Source organism: Eurytemora carolleeae, unplaced genomic scaffold (genome assembly GCF_000591075.1).
Source record: "Eurytemora carolleeae unplaced genomic scaffold, Eaff_2.0 scaffold673, whole genome shotgun sequence".
NCBI lineage: Eukaryota > Metazoa > Arthropoda > Copepoda > Calanoida > Temoridae > Eurytemora > Eurytemora carolleeae.
This window is the reverse complement of record NW_019397124.1, coordinates 157,555-183,599: the sequence shown is the minus strand read 5'-3', so window position 1 is coordinate 183,599 and position 26,045 is coordinate 157,555. Positions and strand designations below refer to the sequence as shown.

Here is a 26,045-nt window from a genome sequence, read left to right as displayed (position 1 = left end):
TCATTTAGGTCATTAGAGGTCGTAAGAGGTCATTAGAAGGTCAAACACTGGATTTTTTGCTGCTACTGTATTCCCTGGGTCCCTAGCTTTCGTTTGATGTGCATAAAGCCATAGTTGAAATATTTTCTATTTCTGGAGGTCATTAGAGGTCATTAGAGGTCATTAGAGGTCATTAAAATTCAATTTGATTTTATTTTAGGAATTTCGATCACTAATTAGGCGTGCACCCAAAAAATTGGAAGATTTGAACCAAAAATGAAGGCAGGGCCCCCCCCCCCCTACATCAAATGTGCCAACTCCACCATCCCCTTTAAAATATTAAAACCGTTAAAAATATTGAAATATAAAAACCTAAAAATATCCAAAAAAAATCTATAGAAAATAGAAGTAACCCTTTTTTAAAAATATAAAAACTAGAAATAGAACAAATTTGTATCAACAATCTCTAAAAAATTACGACGAAAATATAAAATTTAGAAATGCATTAATGAGGACGCACATAGAGGAAAACGTAATGTTTTTGAAAAATTCTTTCACTTCAAAATTTTTTTTTTGGGTTTAAGGAGGGATTGATCAAAACAACAGACATATTTAATATTTACTTTTGTGTACTTTAACTGTACAATTTATTTACATTTTAATTGCAAAGCCCTGTAGGCTGTACAATACATGTAGAGTGTACAACCCCGTGTACTCTCGACATTTACTCCCTGTACAATTGTGAATATACATTCCTTGTACAATTTAGATATACCCCTGTGCAACTGTGCATATATACTCCTTGTACAGAGTACATGTACACCCTGTACAACTGTACATATACACTCCCTGTACTATGTAGATATATTCTCCATGTACAAGGTGCAAATACCCCCTTTATAACTGTGGATGAAAAAATCCCTTTACAACTGAATGCAAGCCGCCTGTACAACTACATATATAAATAATATGTATGTACAACCCTGATTATCTGTACCTGCAGGAATATGTATGTACAGAGGAAGCCAAAGTACACCTGTGCAAAGTATTTATCTGTATACCTTAATACAAGGATAAATCAATCAATCAATCAATCAATCAGCCATGAACTTATAAGGAACCCAGTGTGGAACCACCAATTACTTTTAGGAATAGAGTTATGGTGGGGAGGAAATATACCATTTGTTTAAATTCTATAATAACAATCTCTAATGGCCTTATTTACAAAATGAAAAATATAAATTAAAATTAATATTATTGAAAAGAGTAAAACATGAAACGAAGAATAACTATTTATAACACTGTTATTTTGGTTCGCAGTATTATAAAGTTTTAGGATATAAATTTTCTCTTTATCTCGAAGGTTCAAGTCTTTTTACAGATTTAATTTTGTCCAGAGCTTTAGCAAGGAACAATATATTATCAGAAGGGGAAAACCTTAGACATATAGAGAAAATGTAAGTCCAAAAACTTTATAGAACGCCGTGGCAAAATATAATTGTTGCAGGTAATTTTATGAAAGGTTTGTGTACTTGTCAATTTCAATGGTCATTTCTAGATCAAATAAGCTTTGAAACAAAGCAGACGTCAAAATATAAAGTTGATTTCAATTTTATTTTCATTTCAATTTTAAAAAAATATTTTGAAAATATTCAAAATTTTCTGGAGAAAATCCGGGAACCAATTAAAACTTTATAGCACACGTGCTATAATGTACAGCTAATTTAAATTTATAGCACGACGATTACTTTATAGCACGCTCATTATGAAATCCACGATGAAGTGAGTAAGAATGATAAAGTACACAATAGATTGACAGGAGAAATGGGAAAATAAGGGAGAAAAGAACTTAGAGGAAAAGACAAAACATACAAGAGAGGAAAAGGGGGGAAATCAGGCAAAGGAGAAAATATAATAATGCAATGAAAGGAGAGTAATGCGAGAATAACAGAAAATTCAGACAAATGACATAAAAACAAGAAAAACATTTAAACCTGTAAATATGTTAACTTAGGAAGATCAATTAAATTGGTAACAGTAACAGAATTACGTGTCGTCATACAATGATTGTATGAACAATGTACATTGTACAAATCATCATGTACATTGTACAAATTATCATGTACATTGTTCAAATTATCATTACAAATTATCATGTACATTGTACAAATTATCATGTACATTGAACAAATTATCATGTACAATGTACAAATTATCATGTATTTTGTACAATGTTGATTGCATAATGTCTAGATAGTGTTAATTACATAGGAGGAGACTTCAGAGACAGAATTATAACTGTCTTGTTTCTTAACTTTATTGATTCCCTGCAACTGAAAACTTGTTTTTTCCTTTGCCAAATCATAAAAGTTGCCATTTATTTATATTTAAGGCAGACGACTTACTTTAACCATGGGATAGTCATATTTTATAATGCCCAGGTAGTTTTTTTAGTCTCATTGTTTTTGGGTACCCCTGTCTGTACCTAGAGAGTAGTTCTCCTAATCGTTTAGCCTCTTCAATATCTGCAGGAAACTTGAATATTTCTTGATCCGCGGCATTCACGTCAGGGAAGGTAGAGTACACTAATAATAAAAACAATAACAATAACAATAACAATAACAATAACAATAAAAATAACAATAACAATAAAAATAACAATAACAATAACAATAACAATAACAATAACAATAACAATAACAATAACAATAACAATAACAATAACAATAACAAATAAGTTATAATAACTGTCCTAAATCTCAAATCTATTTGTCCTAAACCTCTTCTCTATTTGTGCTAAATCTCATATCCATTTGTCCTAAACCTCTAATCGATTTTAACTAAATCTCTAATCTATTTGACCTAAATCTGTAATCTATTTGCCCTAAAATCTCTAATCTTTTAGTAGTATAACTCTCTAATCTATTTGTCCTAACTCTCTTTGTCCAAATTTCTAATCTATTTGTCCTAAATCTCTCAATCTCTAAGTCCAGAATCTGTAATCTATTTGTCCTAAACCTCAAATCTATTTGTCCCAAATCTCAAATCTTTTTGTCCTAAGCCTCTTTTCTAGTTGTCCTAAATATCATCTACTTGCCTCAAACCTTTCAGATATTTGTCCCAAATCTCATCTTTGTGTCCTAAATCTCTATATTCTGTTTGTCCTAAATCTCATCTTTGTGTCCTAAATCTCTATATTCTATTTGTCCTAAATCTCTATATCCTATTTGTCCTAAATCTCTATATTCTATTTGTTCTAATTCTCTATATTCTATCTGTCCTAAATATCTCTATTCTATATGTCCTAAATCTTTATATTCTATTTGTCCTAAATCTCTATATTCTATTTGTCCTAAATCTCTATATTCTATTTGTCCTAAATCTCTATATTCTATTTGTCCTAAATATCTCTATTCTATTTGTCCTAAATATCTCCATTCTATATGTCCTAAATCTTTATATTCTATTTGTCCTAAATCTCTATATTCTATTTGTTCTAAATCTCTAATCTATTTGTTCTAAATCTCATCTTTGTGTCCTAAATCTCTATATTCTATTTGTCCTAAATCTCTATATTCTATTTGTCCTAAATATCTCTATTCTATTTGTCCTAAATCTTAATATTCTATTTGTTCTAAATCTCTAATCTGTTTGTCCCAAACCTAAAATCTATTCGCTCTAAAAATTTACCTAGAAACATGGCTAGACCAGAACTAAGGAAAATCAGGAGAATCAGACTAACTGCCGTTCTGAACAGTTCAAATATATAAAATACATTTCTTAAATTTGTTAACAGTATATTATTAGTGCCCTTAAAATGTTATACAATACATGATTCTTATTATTATTAGTTTTTCAGAAACAGTTAAAGGGACTGTTAAGGAAAAGGAAAAGTGGGTATAGATTCAAACCTAAACACTTAAGGACTTGATCGCGACCTATTTGATGTTTGTGTCTCGTGACATTGATGTAAAACTGTGTAATTTTTTACCAAAACTCATATATGTGAGGTTTGGTATTGGAATTTAAGTCTTAACCGAGCAGAAAACTTTAGGATTACGTTCCCTTCATCCAGAGTCTAAAACTAAAGAACGAAAAGTTTTGACTTAAATTTTAAGTTCATGGTTAAATGCCACTTCTGACTTAATTTAAACCCGAACTTTAACCCTGAGGTTAAATATTTAAACCTGTGGTTAAATATTTAACTCGCCGAAATCGACGAGTTAAAATTAAACACATGGTTAAATCTTGAAATCCCACAATCCCTATTTGTCTATCATCATTCAGCGATAAGCGGCGCGCATTCAACTAATTACGATATATTTAAAAGTAAAACCCTTGATTTAATAAATTTCACGTTTTAAATTAATTAATGTGTTTGCACGTAAACCCAAAAGAAGGTTGTAACTGGAAATATTTTTTGTTTTCGGTTACGTAAATATTAAAAAGTTAACTAAAACAGCTGATTAGCGATGGTTACGTAATATTCTCCATGTAAATCCTTTTCTCTGATTGGGTGAAATTTTCCCCGGGAAATTCAAATTTAAAATTGAGAAAGTTAAATATTTAAGTAGCTACTCATTATTTTACAGAACTTTTAACCTCGAACTTAAAATTCGCGCATTCTTTAGTTTTAGACTCTGATCGCTTAATGTGAATATCCACTGCGGAAACTTTTTTTTAAATTCGCTCTTGTCGAATATCACTTTTCCGACTACGTGTTATAAAGATACGTTTGATTACAAATACAGATACGATGCTATAACGATTGGGCTAATATCCGATTGAACTAAAGTCAGCTGTTTACAAGCCATGGCTTTCAGAGTATTTAAACAAACAAATTATGTTAATATGGACTTTTTAAAAAGTATATTTTTTCACATTTGAGGACTATAGATATTTTGAACATTAGTGTTAATAAACATTAATCCAAACTTACGTTCATTCAATCAATCATTAGTTCAATTGACATGACACCAAAAAGCGGAAAAATTTAAAACCGGTTTTATTTAAAGCTAAAGAGCGAATCTCTAATCTCTAGAAATTGATCGAAAGACTAAATTAGTCTTGAGATTAGCAAAAAGAGAGGATCAAGCATTGATCTCGATATCTACCATTCTTAAGTTTTCAGCTTAGGTATTATTTCAGTTTTATATCAATTTCTCGAGACAGGGACATCAGATAGAACTCATATAGGTCGCGATCCACTCCCAGTGTTTAGGTTTCGACCAATAACCCCTTTCATTTTTCCTTATCAGTCCCTTAAGTGACGTGAATCGATTGAAGCAAGAAAAAAGAGCGACATTATTACCCCCCTCTCTTAAACACATTAATTTTTTAGTTCAAAGATAAACTAATTTCAACTTTCATACAGTGGATGTTAGGAGTGTAGGAAGGGGAGGAGAGAATAGTGATTTTCAAATATTTGTAGTTCCTGGTTTTAAGTTCTCCCGAGGATGATGATGAGGTCGTGTCCTCAGGATTAGACGAGGCTGCGACAGAACCTTCTATAATAATTCATTTAATCTCCTGTTCAACGAAATAACCAACCTTAAATTCCCTACTTTTTTTATTTCCAGGGAGGATAATTACTTATCCTCCCTATTTACGCTCGTGAGGTTTAGAACCCCAAAAAGGTCTTGGAGGCCCTCGGCTAAGTGGTTTTCCCCTCAATTTAATTATCCTCCCTTAATCTCCCGGTTAAGTAGTAATTAATAGTTATAATTGGTCTGGAGGCGTAATTTCAAGTGACCCTCCTTACAATGATGGCAACACCCGATTTACAACGGTAAATAATGAACTTGAGCTCGCATGGTATTTTTTGCCATACTCGCATGAACGGTCACAGTCCCTTTAAAGACAGGGGGGGATTGATTACTAGCTTTAAACTCTATTTTTCTAATCCCTACATCTTTCTCTAGGAGTTTTTATTTTAAAGGGAAACGATTTTTGATGGTCTGTGGATTAAAAAAAAGGACATCAGACACATGGTTTTTAATCTTTTTAAAAAAAGGACATCAGACACATGTTTTTTTTAATCTTTTTGATACTTTTCTCAGAACATTATCTGTTTTCCAATAAAAATCAACAACATTCCCCAATTCAGTGAGGAAAAAACCTTCTATCAAGCAAACATAACGTTCTGAAGGGAAACAGGATTTTCTAAAACTTGACACTCCTCTGTCTTTAAAGCCTGAAGTCCTAGACCTTTAATATTTAAATTTTGGGATTCGTTAAATAAACGACTCCAAGTATGATATATCAAAACATCAGGTTGTAAAACTATAATTGGAAAGTTTGAGGCAAGATGTTCAGTGTTCTAGCAATACAACCACCTTTGACCTTAAAGAAATCAACTTGGAAGACGATACACACAACTCCTACAAAACACAATAGCAAAGACGGCAGATTGTATCAAAAATATATTAAATCATTTTTTAAGAATTATTAACTACATTCCCCCCCCCCAAAAAAAAACTGTTTAAATGAATTCCTTGATTAGAAGAGGAATTAGCTGCTTGACTAGTGGGATCTGTCAGAACAGGAGAGTCATCTAATAATATAAAAAAACATTATGTTAATTGATTTTGTTCATAAAAAAAGTATTCTAAAGCATATTGTGTAAATTTTTTTGATTTTTGAAGTAATTACAATTGGTTTTCCAGTTTTAGAGTGACAATGTCCGATTTACAACGGTATCCATTAAACCTTTGTCTGTTTAAGAATAAAAGATATCAGTAATATACTCATTAAAATTGATTTCTTTCAATTATAGAAATAATGGAAGAAAATTGTTAGATATTGACATATTTCAAGCTGGAATAAAAAACGATATCATGCATAGTGTTGATCAAATAAAGGTGTATAGGGCATGGTTATGAATCTATGATGAAAAACATGGTTCTCATTAAATCTTAATCAAACACGAACTTTAGAAGTACTAATGTGACTCGGGTATTCCACTAGAACTTAAATATTTTTCCTAATTCTTTTATAATTATTGAACTATTATAATTCTACCTGTTCGTCTTGCCTTCAGACGTGTATTGTAGTTGTGTGTGGCAAAATCCTTGAAAAAAAACAACATTGTTAACATAATCAGTAATCACCCCTCCCTCCCCCCCCCCACAAACACAAAAACGAAGATATACCCTCTTTTGAGAGAAAAAAAATATTTTAGCTGAGATAAAACTAATGCAAAATGTATTTTGATATATTTTTAAAACGTGTGTTCCAGATCTCACATAGGGCAACATAGATCATTTCTCATCAAACCTCTAAGTCGCTTAGAAGTCTGAAGAAATAATTTCAAGTTGACCTCCATATAACATAAATCACGTTCATTCAGAAACTAAATGATGTGCAGTATACTTATATTAACCTTATAAGAACTAATTAATGACAGGAAAAAATATGCTCACCTTAATTTTTGTAAACTGCAAAGGACCGCTTTCATCCGGCATTTTTATCTATAAATACAATGAATTAACATATTTTCAACTATTATGGCAGATTTCATGCAATTAAACACTGTTTGTGGCACAGTTTTGAAGGCATCTTCGGCAGATTTAGTCTGACGAAGACATAATTTGTGGCTTTAATTTTCCTTTCATTACTGCTTACGGCAGATATTTTATAACTGGGTAGTGGGTATGTGTGTGGCATTTGCTATACATGAGCACTATTTTGTGGCAGATTTTAAGCTAATAGTGATTTTAGTTGACAGATTTGTGCATTTAGATACTTTTTGTGGCATATTCTTTGAGCTGTGATGTCAAGTGTGGCAGATTTTATGTGGAAAGACATAATTTGTGGCATATTTTATGCACTTATATACTGTTAGTGGCATATTTTATTCATTTTTGACCGATTTTAAGCGTTAAAACTTCATTTGTGTCTTTTAATTAGGCAATACAATGTTTTTTTAGAGGCATATTTTTTATATTTTTGACCCCGTTTTAGGGTTAAAAAATATGGGTGTAATGGGTGTACAATGTGCACCCTAGCCTGTCCTACCAGCAGCGCTCAGCCCAGAAAGTGTTTTGGGTCCGTCCTAGATTGATGATTTTTAATAATTTGATTACTAAGTTTATAAAATGATTTACATTCTTCCTCCGTGTAATCAATGGTAAAACCTTTATAAATTAATAAAGTCCTGAAACTAATAGGTCTACCAAACTTACTACAAGGACCGCGAAATTTGTTTTGTAATGAGTTTGAGAGAACACAAGGCGCGAACTACGTAGACACTTAAAAGTGCTCACTGCGAAATGCCGCAAATTTTCTAAGTTCTACGTAGACTTTATGAAGACGATAACTGGTCCAATCAATCAACTACTAAAAAAGAAAGCCTAGGAATGAAGAAATGATTGAATGAAGACCAAATAATTTCCAGAAACGAATCAGCAGTGTATTTATGGGGGGGGGGGGTTAGTCCTTTTCCCCCTCCTCAGGAACTCATGGGCAAAGGTTTAAATGAAGTGGGGCTGCAGATAAATCCCGAATTTGTCCAGGCTGAAGGATTACAGAAAATGTTAAGCGGCCCCCCCCCCCTTAGACAAATACACCGCTCACGAGACTTCGATAGGGGAGGGGCGGTGGATTCTCATTTGAACTACTCCCGTTTGAACTATTGTTCGTTTGAACTATTGTTCATTTAAATTACTGACATGGAAGCCTGTAGTAAATCAGCACGTTATGAACTATTTTTCTACCAATTCAGTTTTAATTTTTTTTATAATTAATGAAGAATTAGGTCTTACAATTAATTAGATAACATATGCACAGAAATATTTCAAATAAACAAAAAAATAGTTCAAATGAAAAAAAAATTTTCATGCATGCATGCTCATTTGAACTATTTGTCTACCAATTCAGTTTTAAATTTTTTTTATAATTAATGAAGAATTAGGTCTTACAATTAATATAGATAACATATACACAGAAATATTTCAAATAAACAAAAAAATAGTTCAAATGCAAAAAATAGTTTAAAGATAATAGTTCAAATGAAAAAATGACAAAAAAATAGTGCAAATGAACAAAAAAAGGTTCAAATGAAAAAAAAAGTTCAAATGAACATAAAAATAGTTCAAATGAAGTAGTTTTTAAATAAACAAAACAAGAATTTCTTCATTAATTATAGGAAATTGTGGGAAAACTTAAATAAACAAAAAATTTTTTTCAAAATTCTTCCTTTAATCTGTGACCATGCAAGAGAAATTTTTAAAAAATAAGAGAAACTGAAAAGGCTGCAAAACCTTATACTTTTCTTATATTGGCAAAGAATATACATCCCTGATATATTGGCTGCAATAAGATGGTTTTAATTCTTATAAAATAAAATTACGGATCAAAGTAAAATAAAAGATTAGTTAAAACCTAGGATATTAGGTGGAACCACTAATATAACAATATCAACTATAATTAACGATGTGTTATTTTTGAAATTAGCTTTTTTGTCTTCCGGCAACCATGAACCCACACTATTACCCCTTCCGTGTCACATATTAGCTTTTTTGTCTTCCGGCAACCATGAACCACCAATATTTCCTCTTCCGGGCCACCAAATTTTACTCTTCCGGGCAAAACTAATTTTGTAAATGGTATATTAAGGGCCTTTCAAGTGTGATTTTCAAAAATCCAGCCGCGTCATGCAAAAATACACAACTTAAACCATTTTTTAATTCTATATAAGATTAATATACTGTATAATATACCATTTGCCCGGAAGACTAAAGTGTGGTGGCACCATTTTTTCGTCCACACCGCAAATGACGTCACAATTTACCATTATTTCTTCCGATCACAAGTTTTTTTCGCCCAGGCGTTGCTTCTGTGTTTCCAGATGTATATTTTTATGTCCTTTAACACTTTTTCAAAATTAGGCAACTCCATGTTGTACAATATGACTTAGATTTGTTTAAAATGCATTTTAATTAAAAAATAAAACAATATTTAGGCCCAATTTAGTACAAAACGAAAAATACCTATTTTTCCCCGACCACACTATTTTTAGTCCGGATTTTTAGAATCTATAGCTAAAAGTTTGCATATTTTTGGTAAGGAGCATAGCAAGTGCTCCAGGTAATATAAAATAAAAATTTCCGTGAATTGTTTTATGTCTAGTGTATTTTTTTCCAGAGAAATTTCCTGCATGTTAATTCTCTGATCTGAGGGTTTTCCGACCAAAAAACGTATTTTGTGTACAAAAGGTCGTTAACGATCATTAAAAATTATGAACGACCTACCAATTCGTTAACAAAACGACAAACTAAAACTATTTGAAAAAGATCTTTTTAAAAAATACCGTTTCGTTTTTCGTTTTTTCTTCATCGTTTTTAAAAATAAACAATCATTTTCAAAAAAGTGAAAACAATCCATCCTCAAGTGTAGGTAACATATTATTATTTGTCTTCATCCCTACACAGTACACACCCTTTAAAGCATCAATATATTTGTTGACTTGAAAAGTCACTATAATAAAATAAAGAGATCTAAAATGGATATTTCTAACATTTATTTTTAGTAAATTCCTCTCTATATATTCTATTCTCTATCGTTATGATACCCTGAAAGAAATTCAAAGAAATACTTTTAAGAAAACACTGAGAGAAAAATAAACAAGAAATATTAAGAATTTCTGTAAAATTATTAAAAGGACTAATTAAAGAAGAATTAAATTTTTTTTGCGATCTATTTTGAAAAATATTAATGTCAATATTAAGTCAAAGAGCTTTCCAAGAATGTAACAATGCAATGTTCTAAATAACTATCACAAAAAGGAAATTTATTGGCAGTCAATTTTGGGTAAAGTAGACGTCAGGGTTAAGATAAATATATAAAAACATGATCGGGAAAATTAATGATAAATTAAAATCATTATAAATCAATGAAAGATACAATTGATAAAATGTTTATAAATGAAAAAATTATCAGAATATATTCATTTTATCCATTCTTACCATGAAACACAAGGCAAATGCATTTTAAGATGAAAATTTTGACAAAAACCACCCCCCCCCATGACCCCCTAAAATACAATGCCTCTTTTTTTGAGTTTACAACCAAAAGTATTAAAAAAATTATTAGTTGTTTGATTGTATATATGTAGTAAATACCCTACTCCATAAACTGCTCTCGAAATCATATATTTTTGCGCAATTTTTGTACGATTTTCGTGCAAAAAATTTCGATTGGAAACCCTAGTACTCTGGGGTACAATTTAAAACTGTCCATAGTAGTAGAAACTGGTAGCAATCCTAACTTGCTGCTGCACTGTTACTGTTTCTCCTATTACCATTTTTAAACAGGTAATCACATGTACTTTTTCCTTGGAGTCTGTGGTATTTAACTAGGGTTCTTTGATTCTCACCACTGCTACCACTTTTCCAGTAAAAACCCTACTCCATAAACTGCTCTCAAGCTTGATGTCAACACAGACACTAGCAATTAATTGATCAATGTCAAACTGGGGGCATGATCTCATGAGCTATTCATGTTAACCGGACACTATAGCTCATACTCTAACAACGCCCAGCGCTCGTATGTTTCAATCAGAACCTAATTACTCTCTTGGCACCAATCTAATCGGAGTCTCTATATCAACTAACGTTTGAGGTTTATATGTTACAAGTTAAAGTTAATAGATGTAATTACAATTCCTGTGTCGTTATCTATATCATATGATGAAGGCAATCATGTCATGTATTATAGCCAGAGGCGGATACAGGGGGGGGACATTCACCCCCCCCCCNAAAAATATCTGTCTTAATAAACTATGATGTGTGAAAAGTTCAAAATACTAGTTTTTTAGTCTTTAGTCATTAATTTTGACTCTTTTTGAGTCTTTTAAGTCAAAAAAAATTTCCCCTGCGGCGCGATTTTTTGTTCCCAATTATGAATTTTTTGTTCCCAAAAAATCTTGCCCCCCCCCCTCACTTAAATCATGTATCCGCCCCTGATTATAGCACAGTTGAAATAGGCGCAATTAAGATGTACGTCATTATATATTTCTCATGATTAAGCTAATCATGATTCATATTAATTTGAAACACAGTTCAAATAAATAATGAATTTTACGTAGAAGTTTACAAACGTGGATAGTTAAAAATGTACAACGTACTGCAGGTTCACAAAATATTGTGTTACCAGATATTTATAAAATAGATGTATATTTTTAAGAAAATTTTATACAGTTTATAATGTTTATTTGCGATGATATATGCTTTATTAGTATGTTTAACCAATGATTGTATGTGGTTTAATTCAGTTAAACGAACAAAAAAATATAAAAAATTCAAAGCCATTAACTTAAACTAGTTTAAGCTAAAAAAATGTATGCAAAAAAATTTTATGGACAAGGTTTTTTTAAGCTTAAATCTTGATTTTATAAATTTTGCTCAGTTACTACAATTGTTTTATGCAAAATAAATAAGAATAGGTAATATTACCATGCAAATTATATTGTCTTTATTAAAAATACAAGTTAATCATTGTTATCTTACTCATTATTTTATATAATTTCAAATATTGCCTAAAATTTTGCAAGATTTATTTTAGCCTTTTGAGATCTTTTTTCTAATATCCAGGTAATTGGCATATATAAGTATTACAAATACATTTAATCACATTTTTTATTGATTTTGTTTGCTCATGTGACATTTTTAACATTTTAGTAAAATAACATTACTCTTTTTATCAATTAATTATAGGGCATTAAAAGTAGAAATCATGACGTTAGAAAATGTTTATAAAGTAAAGGAGATGGTTAACCATACATTGATTTCTGAGACACCTACTGCTGTATTTATCAAACTTATTTTATATAATGTTGGATTTGCGACCAAAGTAGCAATTAGTTCAAAAAGTACGTCGGAAAAATAGTTGATATTTATTTTTGACAAATATTAACATGTGACAGATGTTATTTTATCCATTTTCCAAGGGCTTTTAAAATAAATCAGTTTTAACCCTGTAGCTTAATTATAAAAAAATGTATTAAGCGTTTCTTATTTTATTTAAAACACCGAAACGCTGTTTGACTGAACCTGTGCATCAAAAAAAATTTGATGGCAAAATTTGTTCACGACTATGATGAAATTGAAATATTGAAGAAATTTCAGCGTTCTACTATAAGCTGTTTTTAAGTTATTTAGAGAATGTCATAGGAGTAAGGGAATTTTGCTAACGCAAGGATTCCAAGACCAATTTTGATTACAAAACATCTAGAGTGCAACAAGGGATGTTTTGTTGGCAAAATTGGTCGGGGGAACTTGCGGTTAAGTTTTAACTTTATCAATTTATTTATTTTTTAATTTTTTTTTTATGAAACAAATTATTTGATACATGTATTTAATGCAGAATGCAGATAATCATGTTTCCAATCTTCTTGTTTCCTGGCTGTCCTGTAATGCTCGTTCAATTAGCTGCATACCCCCGCCCCCCCAGGAGGGTTAATATGCAGTTTTGAGATGCTGATCAGGCAATTTGTAGTATTTTAATATCAGCTCTTGAGTTTCTGTATTTATTCCAGTTGTTTTTGATATCGGCCATCTATGCAGGTTTATTGCTGACATTGTTGTAATGAGAACTTCCCTTTGTCAGCTGCATTACATGTATCAGTGTCTTGCAGTAATTTAGAAAGAAATTAAAAGACCTCCTAGCCTTAACTGCATTCGGCTAGGTTCAAGGTGATTTAGGTGTACCCCCTAGGAAAGGAACACCCAATGAAACCAATGATGATCTCTCTCAGAAAGTTTTGATTAAGATTCCACAGCAAAGCAGTTTCTGAGTTCCACTATATCTGCTCGTGAAGTAGGATAAGGTTGGAATTTAGGAGGTAGGCGGATGAGGATGGGGGTGTAAGGGTAACAGGTATCAGAAATACCATAGTCCTCACTTTTAACGTGTATTCCCACGTGGACAGATTTTTAAAGAAAAAATAACCCGCTAAGCATGCTGTCCCATCGCTTTAAAACACGGGGAGTGTGTCTTTTGCCTATCATTGTCAGAGGTCTGCCATGAGTAATCCAGTTTCCATTGTGAGGAGGGTGAAAAACCAGTTTATGGTATTTGATTTAAAGTCTATTGAAGGCTCTGTTCCCCCTTAAAACCTGTATCAGCATGTACTTCATCCCTGATGTTTTGAGTTTCTGTATTGCTTCTGTATTCATCTTTATTACTTTATCTTGTTCGGGATTAGTCACGCTTTCTACTCAGTTGTGGAGAGAGAAGAGAAGAGAATTGTCCTTGCTATCTAGACTTCTATACAAGTACAACGCACATAGCGCCCTTTCTCTTAACAGGCTTAGAAAGCTCTGCTGACACCCTTCCTCTGGGAGGTTCGGATACACACTGACTTGCGGTTAAGTAAAATTTTTAATTTCCAAAAAAGTAGTTGGACACAATTTATCGTCTTTTTGAGATGAAAATGCACGAATTTTTTCACCAATACTTCGCAGGGCGGGTCTTTATTTTAATTTATTGTCCCAAGGGATGTTAAGTAACTTACCGCCCCTCTGTATGGGAGAATCATGGGTCGGTAATGTTGGTCAAAACTCAAAAGGCGGTAAAATATTCTAAAAATAACATATTTTTGTAATTATATTTTTCAATTAAATCAGTATTTTAAATTTCAATATTCACACTCTAATATAGAATTTAGGAATTAGAACATTTTTGTTTGTGTTTGACACCCCCTGGCCCCTACTTTAGAAATCCTTTAATCATTCCTGTATTTATTCAATTTTGAAATCAGTCTGAAACTTAACAAAGGAGTAATGAGATTCCTATTGAGGCTATTGTGTTTTTTCCTTCAGAGAATATATGGATCATCTGGGACCTGTCCTAGCCACAGGGTTATAGCGCAGGGGGGGAAACAGTTCAGTGTTATTCCAGGATCCCCTCCATTGTCCCTTGGTTGTAAACAGGTTAGTGATTCTTCAATAATTAAAGAACGGCATATCTGATTCACAACTGTTATCCTTTTAAACCTTTGTCTGACCAAGGTTGTCATAGACAAGGAGAATTGAATAGAAGGAGGGGGCGATAGCTTTCCGTACACTTTGTTGTGACGTTTTTGGACTGCTGAAGAACTAGTTTTGCGTAACAACAATAACAAAGGCAGCCGATCTAATGTAAACAAACATGAGTTAGTATACGGTGAATCTTCATCTAACGCCAGAGATGCGCCATTGATCTCTGTGAATCAAACGTTCAAGTCAATTAACAGCTGTCACTTAAAATGATGTCTACACTCTACACTGCTACAGTGCATTTTAGTAAACTTTTTTTTCTGTCTAAGTCTGGTATTTTTACGGGAACAGAGAAAATATAAAGAGATGAAAAGAATTTCAAGAATTCTATTAATAAAATGCAAAAAATATTAATCAGGGATAAGACTTCCTTTTATGTCAGATATATAGATAAAAAATTAAAGGAAAAACGGAACTGGAAATTTGAAAATAGATAAATGATGCTATTAATAAATTGCAATAAATAACAATCAGGATTGAAATTGTAATTGAAATAAGTGTAGTAAATATCTTCAATTTATAAAAACAAAATTCCATGTGAATCATAAAAGTTTATTCTATCATATGCTTTCTTTTTTCTTCTATAAACTTACTTTGTTTGTTTGTATCCTATCTTTTTTGAGGCAACTCACATGACCCAAGGGATGGTTAAAGGACAGCTATAAAAATACAAATAATTGTCTCTAAAAAAATAAAATTTTCGTAAAATTTTGTTAATCCACGAAAACAAATTTAGATCCTAATAAACTGACAAATTGCAACTAATTCAAGCAACTTAAATTTTTTTTTATAGGATTCCTATATGTTGCAAGATGACAAAGGAGCCCAGTATTGTTTGGCTAGTAATCCAAAACCAAGAAAATTAACAAAAGTTCAATGTCAGAGTTTGCCAGGTAAAAATAACTTAACATTTCCAGTGTTATGTTCAGCGATAAAAATTCTGTGAATTCTTGTCGTTTATTTGAGAAATCCATAAATTATGACTTCAAATTGTTTATAGTATATTTCTTTGAGCAATTTTTAACTTAAAATTTGCGCCCAATGATTGACACGGTCACACCATTGCTTTTTATCATTTTTTTTATCATTTTTACAGGGTTTTTCCTTCATGTAATCATCAAACTGTTTATGTTCTGCTTGATGATTTATGTACTGCTTCATGATTTATGTACTGCTTCATGATTTATGTACTGCTTCATGATTTATGTACTGCTTGATGATTTATGTACTACTTGATGATTTATGGACTGTTTGATGATTTATGGACTGTTTGATGATTTATGTACTGCTTGATGAATTATGGGCTGCTTGATAATTTTTAAACTGCTTGATGATTTATGTACTGCTTGATAATTTTTATATTGCTTAATGATTTATGTACTGTTTGATAATTTAAATACTGTTTGATGATTTATGTACTGCTTGATAATTTATGTACTGCTTATTGATTTATGTACTGCTTGATGATTTATGTACTGCTTGATGATTTATGTACTTTTTTTAAAATGAACGAAAAAAAACGAACGATTAAAATGGTTAGAACGATCTTGATCGTTCATGAACAATTTTGTTCTTTTTTCACTGAACAAACAATTTTCAAAGAAACTTTGAAAAACAATCATTGTTTTACTGAGCGAACGATTTTTTTCGAACAAACTTTTTTTATATAAAAATGAATGATTTTACTGAGTTAATGAACAATCATTCAGTGAGAAAAAAATGAAAAAGATGGAAAATGAACGATAATTTTGAGAACGAACGAAATCATTTATTTTTTTAACGATAAAAAACCGAATTAAATGAGCCCTTCATGAACAATAAATGAACGAAATGAAAAAAAGGCGAATACGCCCATTTTTATCTCGTATCTCAGTGTATGAAAGGACCTGTAAGCGTGGTTTAAAGTGACCCTCCATTAAAAAATTGACATGGCCAAAAGTTGAATATTTTAAAATGTGAGTAAAAGGATACTGTTGTGAATTGGGCATGTCTCTCTGTAAATGAAATATTACTTTTTTTAATCAATTCCATTTGTTCCCATCCCTCAATTTACATTGTCAATCATAACTATCGATAGATTAATAACTCTCATTGTCTTGTCATTCAACGCAGCATGGGCGTAACTCCTTTGGGCTTCTGCCTCAAGGTTATTTGTGAACGAAAAACCCCTAATTCTTGAGAAGACGACATCTAGTGTTCTATCTGTATTGATATTAATCTATGTAACTCATGTAACTAGCATTCATGTCATGTGTAATTTAACATTTTATTGAGGCTGTAGATACATACAGGCCACGGTAGTTGGGGCTTCACGGCTTCAGCTACTTCCATTCTGGCATAACAGTATCATTGCACATGTCATGCTAACTCTGTGATCCACGTACTCCGCAAGGAGGCAGAGGGTTGCAGGGAGGGGTGTTTACCTCATAGCTTTCGTGTTATTGGGGAGTCATAATAAATAGATAGATAGATTGAAGATCTATTTAAAGAAAGCTGTGCTAATGAGTGTGGAAGGGAGAACCCTCCCATGGTAACAAACAGAATACAAGGAGGAATGTTTACATCATCTCACAGGTATAACAGCTGGAAGAATTGTCGATAGGAAGTACGCTCGCTTGCCACGTTGAACTACAAGAAAGAGAGATTAGTATATATTTTAGGGTTAGGTTGGATTAAGACACTTTCTGGGCCAAGCGCTGCGGCTAGGACAGTCTATGGAACCGAGCGCCGCGGCAAGGAAATGCTACACTGCGATTTAATGGTCTCACGTGAGACCATTAAATCGNTGGGGCAAATGTGTTAGTGGAATTTGAAAAAAAAATTTTAACTGGGGGCATTTTTTTTCAAAATTGGGGGCAAAAAATTATTTTGGGATCGAGAAAATCAGCTTTTTTGGGAATTATATTAACCCCTGTGTAAAAAAGGTCATTGTTTTCAAATGAATCCAATTGTTTTCTCTATGTGCACTCTTTGTTCAAATGTGTTAACTAGCTGGTCTCTCCTTTTAAAAAATAGATAAAGAAATGAGAAGAAAAAGCAAAAAGTAAAATTTCAGCGAGATAAAGGGATTTCAGAATAATTTACCAATTAAGTAATTTACGACCATATAATATTATTATTTTAGATTTCCCTGGGTTGCTTCTTTGCAATCGAATGGCAGGTTGGTGAATACAATAAGATTTGAAACAATCAATTCATTTGTTTACTTTTTCAGACATTTTTGTACAGCTTCAGTAATATCTCCAAGAGCTCTATTGACTGCTGCTCATTGTTTTGAACACCTTGCAAATTCAACAGTTCCTGACGATGTTACTGCAGTTGTTGGTATCAATGGTAAGTAATTAAATCTTGTCATTCTAAAGTATGTAAACTTTACCATGATTATAGTAGAAATTAGAAATGAGAAATATTGTTATAGATCAAATTTACAATACCGGTCACTTTAGTGTTCAATTTTTCACCAGAATTATTTTCCGGCAGAAATTATAATTACCGGAAACGGAATTCCGGTAATTTTCCAACACGGAAATTTTTGCCAGAGGGAATAAATTCAGGAAAATTTGTCGCCAGAAAAATTCCACAAAAATTAGATTACGGATGAAAATTTTTTCCTGAATTTCTTGCATCCTGCGGAAATTTCCGTGTCGGAAATTCCAGCATAGATTTCCGATGAAGCAGTGGAGAAACTTTCCAGAATCGGGCAGAAATTAAAATTAAGATTTTTTAAATCATTGGTTAGCTAAATTCAGTATATATTTACTTTTTATTATTATTTTTTTTCAAATTGTTTTTGGAAATGTTTAAAAATCATTTTTTAGTCATGGTCATTGAAGCCACAGATCATAGATAAAAATATTTTACTTATACCAGAAAACCAAATCCACCAGAAACATTCTGCCGGAAATTCCATCAAAATACAGGTTTCCGACACAAAGAGGACTAAGGAATTGAGTGTTTCCCACATACTTTGATTTTCTAATCCCTTTATCTTTGCAATTCAATGTCGTATTCATTAGATTTTTCAAACTATTAATTCTGCTAGATTAATTAATCTAAGTTTAAAATATTAGAGGTTTACACCATCAGGTTCTAAAAATAAAAGGGATTAGAAAAGTCTAAAACTCAAAATGTCAAATTAAGGTCGAAAAGATGTGTAATTATTAGCTGCATCTTAAACGTTTAAAATCATTATTTTTAAGTAGAAATAACTTCATTTTAGACAACTGAAAGTTATAGCCTAACAAGCTATTTAAAATCGTCTATTTTCATGTACTCAAAAAGTCCTTTTAAACCCTATTTTGCAAATTATTAGTAACAATGTTTTGAACAGTTTGCTGAATAGTTCAAATTAGAAAAACACTTCTTCAAATCAAACATTAAATCAACATTCTGTCTAACTCTAGTGGATTAGACGATTGAGAAGCTCAGCGTATTTTTCTCCAGGGGGGGGTGGCTTATTATTAACCCTACAAATTGATTTTACAGAAACTTTTTTCTGGAAGAATTGTTAAAAATTTTATGCTTCATACAAATCAGTTTAAAGTAATCAAAATTTCAAAAATTCAATATAAACGACCTCCCTTACTGAGCTTTCTTATAGTTAGGAATTTCTGAAAATAATTGCCTTTTCTGATCCTGAAGCAAAGGCATTGTTGCCGAATGCCGATAGTATCATGTGTTTCGACTTGGGCAAGACAAAATTCGGGTTGTGATGCTGAGGCCACTTGGCATGTAGATGATGTCGGGGGACAAAAAATGAATTAAAAAAAATATCAATAACGGAAGAAAAATTTAATTTCGACTCGAGTAAAATGTTAGCATCAAGATCTAGTTAATAACAAGTACAGGAAGGAAGGGAGATAGAGGGAGGAAGGGAGGGATAGAATTATTTTGTTGAAAATAAGTGATTTTTATTAAAAAATAAGCGATTCTTTGTCCGGTATTTGAAAGTTGTAAATTTGTTGTGCAAAATAAGCAATTTTTTGTTAGAAACAAAAGATTTTTGTCGAGCTTCTTTGAAAACTATAAATTTCTGCTTCAAAATAAGCAATTAGTTGTTTATTTGTTTTATAAGTTTTGTATTGTCTAATTCGGGTGCCATCTTACTTTTACACCCGGTTAGAGAACTTTTTTCACTTAATTTGGATTTTCAAATTTAGAGTGCCTAAATAACTTATACACAGATTTGACAGATCATTAAACCAAATTTAGTTACAACAGGACTATTCACATAATTTAAAGTCACTGTGAAAGAAGCTGTAATATCTATTTATGTCATTGAAATAGGTATTATTATGTGCGAAAAAGTTTTTGCCAGGATTTTTATTTTTCTAGCTTGTGTTGATCGAAAAAAAAACTATAAAATGTAAAAATCACAGGAAACACTTTTTCGCACGCATGATACCCATTACAATAACATAAATAGTTCTATTAAATTTTACTCAACTTATTTAATAGCAGGTCAATAAAGTTACTTTATCACTATGTTGCAGGGTGATAAAATAACTTTATCACACTACAGCAGGAACAAATAGGTATGCAATTTGAAATTTTAACAGCAGGGTAAAAAAGTTACTTTTTCGCTTGTAGGGCGATAATGCCATTTAATCATCCAGCAATGGGAAATATTAGACGTGATAAATTTCCTTAAAATTAAATAAAATCATTGATAACGAATTTTTAGATTTGATTTCTGAAAATCTGGAAGGGCAAAGTTTAAAAATAAAGAAACACATTATTCACCCTAATTATATCAACGTACACAAAGATGATAGTGTTGAATATGACATTGCTATACTAATAACTGAAAATATTGGTGAGTTTATTGATTTTTGATAATTATCTACCCAACCTATATTTTAATCATTTTTTGTTGTAAATTTTAATTGATATAATGAATTATTTTCATTTTTATTCTTTTAGAATTTAATCAAAATGTTGGACCCATATGCTTGCCTCAGGAATAAAACCTATAACTGGCACAGTTAATAAAATAAGTCTATTAATTCTATTTTTAAATATTAGAAGTGGTAATCTTGCAATGTTTAGTCAAAAATATTCCTTTATTGGATTTTTATGAGATGTTTAACCTTTTCTAAACTGGTATGCTCAATAAATTTGCCGTATTACATTATGCTGAAGATATCAACCACACAACTTTTCAAAATGTTTGGTAAAAAAATCTTAATAAATCTTTTTGGAAAAAGAACAACTTCTGCTTAATGCATAATACAGGGGAAGAAAGTTCCAAACACTCAGTGTCAGGTTTCGGACCAAATGTGGAATGTTGTCGTTTTTAACTGTTTTTGTTTTTGAATTAGAGCCAACAAGAACAAAATCGTCTGCATACTTTAATTTAAAATAGTTTTGAGGCTACATTTTTATAACAAAAAACAAGATATTTAACCCATACAAATTAAAAAATTTAAATTTTTGAGGATTTTTTATTTCTTTTTAGAACATTTAACATTTCTTAAGATGCAAAGTTTGGGAGCAACAGACGTTTTTGAATATGCCGAGAAGGGTTTCCAAGCGCAATAACATTTTTGAACATACCGAGTAGGGTTTCCATGCGCAATAACGTTTTTGAACATGCCAAGTAGGGTTTCCATGCGCAATAACGTTTTTGAACATGCCGAGTAGGGTTTCCATGTGAAATAACATTTTTGAACATGCTGAGTAGGGTTTCCATGGGCAATAACTTTTTTGAGCATGCTGAGTAGGGTTTCCATGAGGAATAACATTTTTGAACATGCCGAGTAGGGTTTCCATGGGCAAAAACGTTTTTGAATATGCCAAGTAAGGTTTTCATCAGCAATAACGTTTTTGAATATGCCGAGTAGGGTTTCCATGGGCAATAACGTTTTTGAATATGCCAAGTAGGGTTTCCATGCGCAATAACGTTTTTGAACATGCCAAGTAGGGTTTCCATGGGCAATAACGTTTTTGAACATGCCAAGTAGGGTTTCCATGGGCAATACCGTTTTTGAACATGCCAAGTAGGGTTTCCATGGGCAATAACGTTTTTGAACATGCCGAATAGGGTTTCCATGCGCAATAATGTTTTTGAACATGCCGAGTAGGGTTTCCATGCACAATAACATTTTTGAACATGCCAAGTAGGGTTTCCATGCGCAATAACGTTTTTGAACATGCCAAGTATATTCAATTTCAGGAAAGTTTGATGAAATTTTGTCCAAAACTGTCTTTAATACTAGTAACAAATATATTTCAAAGATAATTTAAAAAAACTAGCTTTTTAGAAAATGTGCATCTGCACATGTGGTAAGTTTTGGCACAATGATTCGAATATGTGTATTTTTCTTCTGATATCCATAACAATAGAGACGCTGGAAAATAGTTTTTTTTTGTCCTACCAATACAATTCTTGTTGTTGCATGCAAAAAAATTAATTTTTAATTTGTACAGATAAATTATCAGCTACAGAGCAGGTTTTTCACTATTATTGGGAAAGTGCATATTGGAAACCCAATCAAAGCCAAGATTTTGAGACAAATATTTCACTGATTTCACTTTTCAAGCACTATTTGCAGTGGACCCTGGGAAATGTGTTTACATATAGTAGGGAGGGAAGACCAAGCGGCCCTGAACCCTGTGTTCAATAAGCGAGCCTCCTTTCTTAACTGCAGTACCCACAGCCGGGGTTCTAAGTCAAGAAATAGGAATAACATAGAGGTAGTATTGTCAAACAAATTCATCTTTGAAGACAATCCTTTATGAAGCTTGAGAAAGCTTGTGATGCGCAGTGGACCGCGCAATATTTTCAAGACAAATAAATGTGGGATCCACGTTCCAACACCCCCTTCCTCCGCCTACTGGGGAGGGGGCTGCATTTGGAATAGATATGCCGTGACGTAAACACCTCCGGCCTTAAAGGGATGCCCAACTCCTTCATGAATCAGCCACAGATCCCAGCCCTTTCAGTGGATGATGCTAATGTCGAAGCCAATAAAATGTCAGGGTACAAGCCAAAATAACTAGTAACCCAATTAATCCCTGACACCAAAGCCTAGATAGGAGCGAAACTGCTGTCAAGATGCCAAGAACCTGCATGCAGTCAACATGAAGCTCCAGCTGTTCCCTGTTAGTTTCTTAATCAATAATCCTAATTTCTGTCTAACCATTTTCTATCCCTCTAAGGAAAACTATTTATAAACTTTATTTTACTTTCTTTGTTTTATTTCAATAAAGTTCCGAATAGTGATCCGTTATTGTCCATTATTTATTTGACTTTATGCCAACAAGTACTAATCCTGTTTTAAACCCACTCCACTTAGCAATTGGAGCCCTTTCTGGAAAGGCCCTGCTCCACAGGTGATAAAAAGGAACAACTCAGCATTCTTTAGCGGTTCACACTACATGCGATACTGCCTAAGAAATTCTGCTGGACTGAGTAAAAGTATAACATGTGGACTAATGGACTGTTTTTAAACAAAACAATCCTGATACAGTACTCCTCATGCCTTACCCTCATCTCTACTCTCCTCTACCTACCATTTAACCTTTTCACAAGCAACGAAATGAGACTTGAGGACATTTCACTGGTGGATCCTACAGCAAAATTACCTCTAAGCGGGTCACTTGTGAGTTGATTATTCTTTTTTGAATAGCAACTAAATAACTTAACGTGCTAGAAGTAAAGACCTATTACATGCAAGTATAAAGATTAAAGAATGTGGAGCTGAGGCTGCATTTCCATTAAGCAAAACAGACAAAAAAACGGAGAGTGGAACATCTATACAATGAGAGGGTGAACGTGCACTGTCTTAATGGCTCAAAGACAGAGACACATAAACATTATTTCAACAGCAGCGCCCAAATGGATGGTCAAAAGGAGGAAAAAAAACCTGCACATGTGCAGATGGAGAAAGGAGAAAAAAGATAAATATTTGAAATTATTAACTATGCCTACTACCATTTTATTTTATAAAAATTATAAAAAAGGAATTATAAAACACTTGTAAATATACTTTTCAAACATTTACACAATTTAGTATGTAGAAACAAACTTTAGAATAATTAAGAAGATACAAATATTTTTAGTAATTTAAACTAATCTGTAAATTATGAAAGTGTGGTTTGATCTAAATTGATTAATATTCTCCAACTATGGATTGTTGCGAAAGTTGGTTTATGTTCCAAAGTGCCCCCAAGATTCAAATTCATGATTTGTGCGGAAATGGATAACCTTGAATTGTTTCGAAAATCCGGAAAATGGTTTTACTGAAAATGATGACGGCTCAAAGTTTTAATTTTAGAAAGAAAGTAAACATTATTCTTTTTAGATCTTGTTGTGCTTAAGAATATGTTGGAAAAAGTTTCTTTAAATGATATTTGCACTCAGTGCACAGGAAGAGTTACTAAAACGTTTGTCATAATATTTCTGCTAAAACCTGACAGTCAGTGTCAGGTTTGGAACACAAGCACGGTTTGGAACTTGCGTCTCCTGTAATTCCCTATTCATAGCAGAGCACTGGCTAAGCTAGCAACAATAATAACATTATTGGTTAAATATAGAAGGACACTGTTTTAAATGAAAAAGAAGAGGCTCTAACACTAGGCTGGGGGATAGATGAAGACTTAAGTAAATTACTGACTGATAGCAATATAATCACCGAACCTCAGATGGATCTAATGGAATTGTTTTCATCCCTTCGTGGCATGGTTGGTTCCAAGAAAGAAGAAGAGTTGCTGAAAAAACTGTTTTTCAGGTTTGAAGAGATTTACCCAAATTTTGGAAAGGTCTATGATCAAAAAATGAACTTCCTGAACCCTGCCATAAGCAATGAGAGTAAGAATGCTCTAACATTAGAAATGACAAATCTGCTACGACCTAAAATAGAAGAAAAAATTGCAGAATCTGCAGAAAAATCAAGAATTTTACTCTATATAATTGAAAATGCTGAGGCAATATTTAAGGAAGTGCTCTTAGCTCCCAATGATACAGAAGTAAAAGAATTAAAAGATCACTGTTCTAATTGCAACAAAAATTGGAACTGGATGTACCACTATACAAAGGTGGGTATTAGCTACTTCAAAAGAAAGTTCTTGCACAAACTCAAATTTCTGTAAACTTATGATATTTTAAGCTGAGTCCACATAATCTAACAGAATTCAAAGTTTGTAGCAAGAACTCGAAGCTATTAGTACTTATCCATCCGTTCTAACGTGATTATATTATTTCTAATGTATAATGTATTTTTTTTGAAGAAACTCCCAAGCGTGGGGTTTTCTTATTTGACTGACAAGCTAAAAGAAGCTAAATCATACTGGTTATCCAAGGAGGAATGCCAAAAAAAAATCAAACAACATCAAATTTCATATAATTTTCTGCTTAAAAGGTAAATTTTAACTAACTCACTACATGGTTTTAAATAAAAAACAAAAAAATGAAACACTGTATTTATTTAAGTAATATATCCATTGAAAACCCTTCTATGATGTGTCTACAGCCTATAAATGGAGGAATATGTCCTGGAAACTCCGGAGGTCCATCTACTATAAAGATGGGCAGCAAGTTTGTTCAAGGCATGACAATCATTCTTTATTAAAGATTTATTAACCACCAGCCCTACATTCCTCTTATCATTAATACATTTTGTTGAATGCATGTGTTAAATTCCAAAGTATTCCCCACTATAGGGGTATCAATATTCTAGTAGTTATCAAATAGTTGAACATTTCTATTAATAGCATAATAGGAAATATGTTACCTAAACGGTACCCGCTCATCGAACCTAGAGGAAACGAACCTAACGTTTTTCTGACCTAACGTTTTTCCGACCTAAAAATCTGTAGGTTCGATTAGCGAAATGTCCCAAACTGACCTAAAGATTGGAAATATATTTAGGTCGGTTATTAATATATTTTAGGTTGGTTAAAGCAACAATTTTAGGTTAGATAAGCATTCATTTTAGGTCGGTTGAGCAATATTTTTTAGGTCGGTTGAGCAATATTTTTAGGTCGGATGAGCAATATTTTTAGGTCGGATGAGCAATATTTTTAGGTCGG

General features: G+C 32.2%; 2 protein-coding genes across 3 annotated transcripts in view; one reads left to right on the top strand and one right to left on the bottom strand.

Moving 5' to 3' along the window:
• LOC111712124 (transmembrane protein 41B) overlaps positions 1–7,448 on the bottom strand; it is a 12,542-nt gene extending 5,094 nt beyond the window's left edge. Inside the window, exons 1-7 of the mRNA XM_023486661.1 lie at positions 7,401–7,448; positions 7,000–7,048; positions 6,473–6,532; positions 5,414–5,486; positions 3,670–3,728; positions 2,465–2,564; positions 977–1,040 (exon numbers count right to left, since the gene is read on the bottom strand). Of these exons, the coding sequence (XP_023342429.1) occupies positions 977–1,040; positions 2,465–2,564; positions 3,670–3,728; positions 5,414–5,486; positions 6,473–6,532; positions 7,000–7,048; positions 7,401–7,442 (447 nt within the window). The 5' untranslated portion in view covers positions 7,443–7,448. The remainder of the gene's footprint in view (positions 1–976; positions 1,041–2,464; positions 2,565–3,669; positions 3,729–5,413; positions 5,487–6,472; positions 6,533–6,999; positions 7,049–7,400) is intronic.
• Positions 7,449–14,728: 7,280 nt separating this feature from the next.
• The window catches only part of LOC111712125 (uncharacterized), a 12,607-nt gene continuing 1,290 nt past the window's right edge, over positions 14,729–26,045 (top strand). Inside the window, exons 1-10 of one of the 2 annotated variants that reach the window (XM_023486664.1) lie at positions 14,729–14,909; positions 15,808–15,907; positions 17,504–17,588; positions 18,139–18,174; positions 18,229–18,347; positions 20,698–20,829; positions 20,937–20,974; positions 24,555–25,052; positions 25,245–25,375; positions 25,447–25,562. In XM_023486664.1, the coding sequence (XP_023342432.1) occupies positions 14,760–14,909; positions 15,808–15,907; positions 17,504–17,588; positions 18,139–18,174; positions 18,229–18,347; positions 20,698–20,829; positions 20,937–20,974; positions 24,555–25,052; positions 25,245–25,375; positions 25,447–25,562 (1,405 nt within the window). In that variant the 5' untranslated portion in view covers positions 14,729–14,759. Of the gene's footprint in view, positions 14,910–15,807; positions 15,908–17,503; positions 17,589–18,138; positions 18,175–18,228; positions 18,348–20,697; positions 20,830–20,936; positions 20,975–24,551; positions 25,053–25,244; positions 25,376–25,446; positions 25,563–26,045 lie in introns of both variants that reach the window. The other variant, XM_023486663.1, reaches the window with a different exon arrangement.